This window comes from Mesitornis unicolor, unplaced genomic scaffold (genome assembly GCF_000695765.1).
Source record: "Mesitornis unicolor isolate BGI_N332 unplaced genomic scaffold, ASM69576v1 scaffold19978, whole genome shotgun sequence".
NCBI classification, from domain to species: Eukaryota; Metazoa; Chordata; class Aves; order Mesitornithiformes; family Mesitornithidae; genus Mesitornis; species Mesitornis unicolor.
Window position 1 is genome coordinate 1 of NW_010200016.1, and position 9,091 is coordinate 9,091.

Genomic DNA, 9,091 nt, shown 5'->3' on the forward strand with positions numbered 1-9,091 from the left:
GGGACAGTCATGACTGGGCACAGAGCTGGGGACTCACCCTGTTTGACAGCAGGCAGTGGTGCTCCTTCCCGTTCCTGGATATCAGTGATTCACCCACCCCAATTAAACCCATCTGTGCACTCCTCACCTCGCTCAGGCCTTCATCACCCTCTTCATTTTCATTTATTTTCTCTTTTTTTCCTCCAACAGCAACCCTGTATGCCTTGCTCGTAACACCCAGAGGCACAGAATTACTCATAGCCCACTTTAGTTTCATTTTGAGGTGCCTACAAGAGTTGAACCGTGTACATAGCCACCAGACTAGAAAGCATTTCTGCTCAGGTGGCGGAGCAGCCTCCGGAAAAGGGATGAGTCATTTGGGAAAAGGGATGAGTCATTGGACGAGCGACAGCCAGCAGGGCCGGGGATGGGGACGGGCTGTGACGTGAGGCTGGGCTCCTCCAGACCTGGCGCCTCACGGGAAGGAGCCACCCGAGGACTTTTCTTGGCAGGAACAGCTGTAAAATGGTGCATCCGATGAACTTTATCTCCAGTGGGGTAAAAAAAGACCCAACCCAGGAGCTGCAGGGCAAGGCATTGGGGAGAAAAATACCTTTTCTTATTGCTTGTCTGGCTGATAATGGAAAAAAAAAAGCAGGTTTGCACCACATGGCTGAGAAAAACCAATAAAAAGCATCCTTGGTGGTGCCTCTGCACCCCTGCTGGCTTCAAGACCTCTGTCAATGTAACAGACACCTTCACATGCATTTCCCATGGAAATGAGATGATTTTCTGGATGTTTTCTGTGTTTTCAGACCTGTTGAAGAACTTGGCTTTCCCATGAAAAGGCATTGCAGATTTGGCAATCACTGACACATTCCTGTGGCCCATTTGAGTTTCAGTCTGTCAATGTAATTCCTTATTCTTTGGGGTAATGATGTTCAACATCACTGAAATCCTTGTGCTGTAAAGAAGTGTCCTCTCCACCAAATCAACCCGAATCACACACTGAAATGAAAGCAGTTTGATTTCTGCACCCTGTGAGGGCCTCTCTGTGGTCATGATCTGTGGAGGAGCTCTGAGTCCTCACCGCCGGGGGAAATGGGTGGTGCTAAATACGGTGAATAAATGTATGGATTCTGGTTTCAGTGTTTTCCCTGCATAAAACAGCAAAAATCCCTGTTTTGCCAGAGCTCGGGCTAAAGCAAGACTTCAGATGAGCCGTGAATAGAGAGTAATAAGTTTTCTCCTTCACAGCTATGACCATGAGGAGGTTTCAATGCTGTTTAATCCACGCATTTCCATCAGCTTCTTTAACGCTAAGCCTACTGCTGAGTGCACGGCAGCATTGCCATCTACTGGGCACTGCCTCCTCCTCCCATCCTCTCAGCTGGCCAAATTCCTCTTGGGCAGCACTTTTCCTCCTCTGTGGGACCAGAAACAGCTTGTATTTCACTGAGATATCATATTAAAAAAGAAATAAAATAAGGCTTAAATGGGCTGCTCGAGTCTGGAGGAAGCGTGGGGATGTCCTGAGACTTGGCTGCGTTTCCACACATGTCCACGGCTGGAGAAAACCATTATCTCCAGAAGGTAAATGCTCAAAAAACTCCATGGATGCACCCACATTTGGGGCAGAGAAGCTGAGTGAGGGACCAAAACGCCTGTTGCTGGACCTGCCCTGACTCCATGCTATTGGTAGGTCCATGAACCCCACCAAAAGGGGAACATCTCAGATCAGCAGAGCTGGATTATTTTTACACAAGCGTGGAGGCTGCGAAGACTTTCAGGTCAGCCCAGTCGAGGAGGATGAAAGGCTTGAAATTATCTGGGGTCCTGATTCCCCAGGGACCACATGAGCCACACACCAGGGTAAAACATTACTGGAAAAACCCGTCAGCAAGATGAAGAACATCAAAAGATCTCCCTCCAGTATAAACCTGCTCCACTGAGATACCTTGTCTAGGAAACTATTATCTGTTACACTTCCCTGGAAATAAATACTTGGATACTACTTTGGAGTAAATAGAGAAGAGAACTTAATAGTCCTTAAGTGCTTTTCACCACCAAAGCATTCCTGGTAATTAAGGCTCAATGGCTGTCAGGAGGCAAGAGAGCCTGTTGTAGTCATATTCCCAAATACTCATCATTTTTGCCTGCAAGTGATCAAGGGAACGACTGGGTGAAGGAGTGATACAAATTCGACTAGAGATTTTGGGGGTTATTCTGATAAAGGGAAGCAGAGGAGGAGATGTCCATAACCAGAACATCTCTGTTCAGCCGTGATGTGACTCAGGGCCCCATTGTTGAACTTCCCTCTGTGTGACTTTAAAGCTCCCCAGCTCTGGTGTGTTTTGGGTCAATTGAGATGCTCAAGGGTATGAATATATCCCCGTGTGGCTGGTGGAGATGACAAGGGACCTCAGGAGAGCTGTACCTGTTTGAGACCACGGCAGGATGGGGTGGGATGTCTGAGGATCATCCAGTAATGCCACTGACCACTCTATCTGATCCCTAAGCTGCATATCACAGCATATCACAGCCTTACCCCCTCAAATAGCTCACTGTGTAGCCAGCCCTACACCTCACCACAGCACCCTACACCTGGTGGGAGCAGCCCCGGGAGATAAGTCTCCTATTGCCATGGTTGTCTCCTTTTTCTGCTCCTTGTAAGGGCATGGGGAGCAATAGTTTTCCACAGTCTATCTTGTTCTCTGGTTTAGCTGCATCCTCACTACCCGGCTTTGGAGAAAAGGATGGAAATGAGTATCTCCAGCAAGGCTCTTGGATAATGGGAGGTAAATGAGGCACAGGAGAAGCACACGCGCCCTGTTCGTGTGCTGCCAGGCTATCACCGCCCTCCTTTCCTATCCAATAAATCACAGCTGAGCAGCACAAGCTGTTCCTGTCATTGAAACATGGAAAGAAACGCTCCTCTTGGCACCGGGGAGGTGATAATGACCCTGAATTAGAGCTGGACGTCTCCAGCACCTGATTCTCCTGCTCCTGGGGGTGCAGCCTGAGGTTTCTCCTCCTGGCTGCTGCAGGAACGGGTCCAGGTCTTGCTAATGCGGAGGAAGGATTTAAAGGAGCGGTGTCCAGCCTGGATTTTGGAGCAGTCTGTGACAAGGAGTTTTAAGGACCTGATGGGCACAGTTCCCCTGTGGAGACTGGGGCAGCTGATGACTGCGGGCAGGAGCAGGGAGACCCCATAACCGCTGCCATGTCAGGGGATGAACTGGGGATGAACATGACATTTGGGGTTGTGTCAAGGGACATGCAAGCCCATTACATCGCTAACGTGGTCCCGGGAGTGCTTTTGGCCCAGGGAGCAGCAATGTCTCTGGTGGTTCCCAGCTCTGCTCATCCTAGGCCAGAGATAGAGGCTAATGAGGGACTGGGACCCCGTGTGACATCCCCAAATCCCCATCATGGCCTATGGCACCGACACAGTTGGACCACCAACCCAGGCATAAGGCACAGCAAAAGTGCCAGGCACTGTAATACTGCACTTCTCAGCACCTGAGTAATTTTTGGAAGTGGTTTGAGGGGCTCCCTTTAAAAAAAATCTCATTTTCCAAAGCCTTCCCAAAGACAACTGTGTCTTTTTAATTTCTTTTGAAACTCAAAGAGAAATGTTTGAATACAGTCAGGCCCAGGTCTCAGATGCCAGCGTGCTCCTGTCACTTGGCTCCTAAGTGTACTTTTAAGGGTCGTTACTCACTGGGCCTAAGGTCCAGGCTCTTTAAGGAGAAGTTAAATATCTGAACTTGGTATAGCAGCAGCAATCACACATGCTGTCTTAAAAGGAGCAAGAACCACTCAGTAATATTAAAGGGCAGGAAAACTGAGATTTGGGAGTTTTTTAACTTGTCAGAAGAGGAGAATTGCCAAGCTGCTGAGCACCCAGGAGCTGCTGACAAGTGTGGTCCAATAAAGCAATGAGCTAAAAATACAGCTGGGACTCCACTCCTTCACCAGCCTTAAAGAAAGCGCCGCTGGTTTCATTTTCGTTTGGACTTGCCGTAGTAAGGAAGATTTATCTGTTTGCAAATCGGAGCCGTGGATAAGGGTGGTGAAAAGCAGCTCCCGTGTGTCATCGCTTATCTGCATGTGTGCACGCAAACCCCAATGACAGAGCGCAAGGCTGCGGTGATGCCATTTTATCATTCTTGGCCTGCAAAGCTTCTTTTGGTGTCGGTGATAACCGCGTCTATCGGATATTCCTCCGGTTTGCAAATGCCCTCTAGTGGCTTTTGGAGAGAAGAAATGTGCATTTCTCAAAACCAGAAGGTTTGGCAAAAACACTGGTATGCCCAAGGTGCGTGCAGGCTTTAGGAGAGATGGGACACAGTTTAAAGTGGAAAAATAGTTAAATCAAAATCCTTCATTCATAAATGCACATTTCATACAAACCACAGGGGAGAGGGAAGGTTGTGGCATTCTCTGGGTACTCCTAGAAGATGGCATTGTAGTTCATCAAAAGATGAATATTGTTTTATTGTGCAAGTACATCTCCCTCTCCTCCTCCTTCCCTCCCTTTACGCACCCTGCTGTGTAACATGAATATGGCTTTTATTTGGAGATGTTATGCTCCGCAAACAAGCTTGCCCAGCTGGCTGCAGTGTGGGCCTCTGCGTGTCTGACAGAGCAGATTGTTTTACATTGGATTTATTGCTTCCTCATTAGAAAAGCACCCTCCAGAAATGCCCTTTTCTATGTGCTTAGTCTTAGAATATGAATTAAAAAGTAACCATCCTGCACACAGTAAATTTATGAAGAAGTTAGATAGATCATGCTTTCTGTGGGTTGAGCTTGGCAATACACTTGAGGCAGGTTCCCACTGTATGAGCAGTGCTGTATTGGAGCTGTTCAGGAATATAAAGAGAAGAGAGTTCTGCAGACAAAACCTCTGCGGGATGCTGAGAAGATAATGAAGAGAAGAGAAGAGAAGAGAAGAGAAGAGAAGAGAAGAGAGGAGAAGAGAGGAGAGGAGAGGAGAAGAGAGGAGAAGAGAACAGGACTATTTCTGTTGGAAAGCACCTACAATGATCATCTGGTCCAACTGCTTGACGAATTCAGGGCTGACCAAGTTGAAGGATGTTGTTGTGGGCATTGCCCAAATGCCTTTTACACACTGACAGGCTTGAGGCCTGTCACCTCCCTAGAAAGCTCATTCCAGTGTCTGACCACCCTCTCAGTAAGGAAATGCTGCCTAATGTCCGGTCTAAACCTCCCCTGGTGCAGCTTTGAACCATTTTCATGCATCCTCTTTCTGGATCCCAAGGAGAAGAGCTCAGCACCTCCCTCTCCATGTTCCCTCCTCAGAAGCTGTAGAGAGCAATGAGGTTGATCCTCAGCCTCCTTTTCTCCAAATAGACAAGCCTGAAGTTCTCAGCTGCTCCTCACAGGACATTCCTTCAGCCCGTTCACCAGCTTTGTTACCCTCCTCTGGATGCATTCAAGGACCTTCACATCCTTCTTAAATTGTGGGTCCAGAACCAAGGTGGGGCCACACCAACACCAAATACAGCGAGATAATCACCCTTTTAGCCACCCAGTTACACTGTGTTTTATGCTCCCCAGGAAGGGGGTTGCCCCTGTGGCTGCCAGGGCACGCTGCTGATCCATATGGAGCTGCTCTCCACCAGCACCCCCAGATCCCTTTATGCAGGGTTCATCTTCAGCCACTCCTCCTCTAATTTATCCTTGTGCCCAGCAGCATCACACCACTGCTCTGCTCCCACTGACCTGTGTGTTACATGTGTGGGCTGGGAAGTGTGAAAGACACAGTATGAAAAATGAGGGCTAATGGTTGAGTTTTGAAATTTAAGATTTAAATTCTCTCACTCATTATCATAACAATCATCATCTGTATTCTGAATGTACAAAAGGCCAGGCTTTTCCAGGCTACTGCAGTTTGCCATCTATTAGAGGGACCAGTACTGACAGCCTGTAAAAAGCCCTCAAGAAGACAGATATGAGAAACACACCGATGAGGAATATTTTTCTAACCTCTGTAGCTCTGGATTATTTATTTTCTTAAGTCAGAGAATTTAAGTGTTTCAAATTTTTTTATTAAATATTTTCTGATATTCCTGCAATCCATATTTAAATCTAGTCCTTTTCTGCCTGCTGCTACCTTTTTCACTTCAAATAGACTTTGTGGCAATAACTTCTACTCTATATATGCCTTAGTCAAAGCAGACTTGGTGATAGTAATGGTTTCAAACTGAAAGGGGGTGGTTTTAGATTAGATATTGGGAAGAAATTCTGCACTGTGAGGGTGGTGAGACACTGGCCCAGGTTGCCCAGGGACGCTGTGGATGCCCCCTCCCTGGCAGTGTTCAAGGCCAGGTTGGACGGGGCTTTGAGCAGCCTGGGCTGGTGGAGGTGTCCCTGCCCATGGCAGGGGTTGGACTGGGTGGTTCCTTCCAATCCAAACCATTCTGGGATTCTGTGACATGCAAGCACCGAGCTGACCACCTTTGTTGCTGGTGGGGTTATCCCTAAGGGAGAAAAACCCATAATGGTTAGTTTTCGCAGGGTGGGTTTAGTGCCAAAATGACAGCCCTGAGGAGCCATGCTCGCTGCCCACAGTTAAGGACACCATCATTTGCTGTGTCATTTGCTGGAGCCTTCCTCCCTGCTGACCAGGTCTGAGCCAGCGCCTGCGGCCAGGCAGACGCAGCACCAGGTCACTGGTTGAAATCACTGATACTTTATTACACTCTTAGACAAACCTCACTACTAATAGTCCAAAGAGGTGTAGGAGGGATGAGAGGAGGGCTGATGAGCAAAGATACTTTGTTCTTGCCCTTCTCATGTTCATGCACAAACTGATCCTTCTTTAGAAACCCCCATTATTCACTGCAGTCTGGAAAACAAGAAAGAGATGAATTCTGTAGAGAGCCAGAACAACACATGTCTCCATCTCGTGGTAGTGCAATGAAGAAGGGCTTGTTCCTGGCTGGGCCAGAATGGTTTATGGGACGCAGCAGCCTCCCTCTTCCTTGCAGTGACTTAAAAAACCTCTCCCCACCTTTCTTTCCAGCAGGCCCCACGATTTACAGTGGCATTTTCACAGAACCACCCTCCTGTGCCCGAGAAATGGCTGCTCCTTGTGCCAGACATTATTTTGGGGAGCAAAGAGTTTGTTGCTCATTCCCAAATGCAAGACTGAGAGTGGATAGTGTGGCGCTGCAGGACTTGCATTTGTAGAGATGGTTTGCATTTGCTGCATTTCCCATTCCCATTTCTGCAGTGGTTTCCTGCAGTAAGGTGTTGTATGGATGAATGGCGATGATAATTTTTTTGGACACTCCCTCCTGGTTTGAATTTTGTCCATGGTCCTCAGCAGAGCCTTTCAGCTCCAAGCAGCATCTCCTACCTTACAATCGTTTGACTACACCAAAAGTAGCACCAAATATCCTAATTTTAGACCTCCCCAGATCTCTCAGTTCACCTCCTAATGGTTTAAATAATGAAAGACTCCAAGTCGTCTGCCACTCCTTTGCCTCCATGGGTGATGCACCAGGTTACCTTGTAGGGACTGAGCAACTTACGCTGTAGATCCAGTCCACGTAGGCTGACACGCGTGTGAAGACCATCGGCTTCCCGTAGGTGTTACAGTACGGAACCAGCCCCAAACTGACGATCCCATGGACCTGCCAACGATTGTCTTTGTAGCAGCTGAGAGGGCCCCCAGAGTCCCCCTGGGTTGAAGAAAGGAAGGAGAAGGATATATTAAGCCAAATTATACAAGCAGTTTAGGAATGACTGGATAGGATTAAGGAGCACCAGTTAGTTAATCAATGTCCTGAACATGAAAATAAACATTTGTGCTGCTTTCTTTGCAAAGGGGTGAGTGCTCCCCAGAAGGAGAAGGTGCCAAGCACCGGGGAGCACTGCCTGGCCCTGGGTGCAACAGGACAGTGACACTGGAGGAATTTTAAGACTTCTCTGAAGCTTCATCCTTCAGAGGAGGAAAAAGGGGACTGCCAAATTCTTAACCTAGTCCTCAGGATCCGGGCAATGGGACATGCTGCTAGAAGGAAGAGGAAATCTCCTCTCCAAAATCAGAGGGGAGAGATGCACCCTGAGGATTTGGAGGTTTTCTTTCTGCTGGCTGCTCTGTAGGGAGATGGAAGAATGTGGAGCCATCTGGGTTAGAAGATGTTCACCTGAAAGCAGCAAAGGGTTTGCAGGAGACCTATTGCAGGTGGAAAAACAGCAAAAAGAGGTCCCAGCTGAAGGAATTGTGAGGTCAAATAGGAAGGAAAGAGAAAGAGGAGAGTTTGAAAATCCTCTGATAATAACAGATCTTACACTGCATTCGGACCTCACGCCGTCTCCACCTGCACAGATCATTGTAGCTTTTGCGTCAGAGCCCCACCAGTCGTCCTGGGAGCAGATCTCATGGTCCACCACTGGCAGCATCACCTCCTGCAGTCTGTCTGCACTGCTGCTGCCCGCTGCCAGGGAGAGGGTGAGATGTGGGCCCAGGAGCCCCAGCCGCTGAGGAAGGAAGCCCGCATCCTGTCCTACCTGCACGGTGGTCCCTCTGAAACCAGGAGGGACCTTCAATGCTTCTTCTTCAGCTTTACTCACCACTAACCACCCCCCATCCGGTCAGATAACAGGGATAGTTATTGGGCAAAATGTCTCCTTCAGCTGAAAGCACTCCCATCTCCACGAACCCGTTGTCACAGGCAGGAGAACTGAGGTGCAGCAGGGCGATGTCGTAGCTGAAACAGGACACAGGGAAAAGACTCTTTTACAGAAAGCCTTGAATTAGTCATAAACCAGACATCTACACTCACATTTCGTGAGTTTCTAGCCTCTGGTAGGCAAGCATCTTGCAAATATCATTAATTAATCCTTGCAGTTATCACAAGCAACAGGAAAATATGCGCACATAAGAAAGAAGAGGTCATGGTACATATTGATAAAGGGCTAACATCCCCTAAAGGCTCCTACTCCTTTGGAGACACCCAACCTCCAAGTGAATTTCAGAGGACCCTGGGCATACAGGCATGGCTCTGAGGGTGGATTTAGGACAGTTCCTCAGCACTTCCCTGTTGGCTTCCCTTCATCAGGTGCAAACAGTGGT

General features: G+C 48.1%; 1 protein-coding gene across 1 annotated transcript; it reads right to left on the reverse strand.

Annotated features, from left to right (window-relative positions):
- Nucleotides 1-7,544: 7,544 nt before the first annotated feature.
- LOC104544685 (chymotrypsin-like elastase family member 2A) lies at nucleotides 7,545-8,836 on the reverse strand (the record flags this gene model as incomplete). The annotated part of the gene is made up of 4 exons (XM_010189620.1): nucleotides 8,802-8,836; nucleotides 8,590-8,726; nucleotides 8,308-8,453; nucleotides 7,545-7,694 (listed from the first exon to the last, which is right to left on the reverse strand). Coding segments are annotated over exons 1-4 (468 nt in total), but the record flags the coding sequence as incomplete, so codon positions are not given.
- Nucleotides 8,837-9,091: the final 255 nt, after the last annotated feature.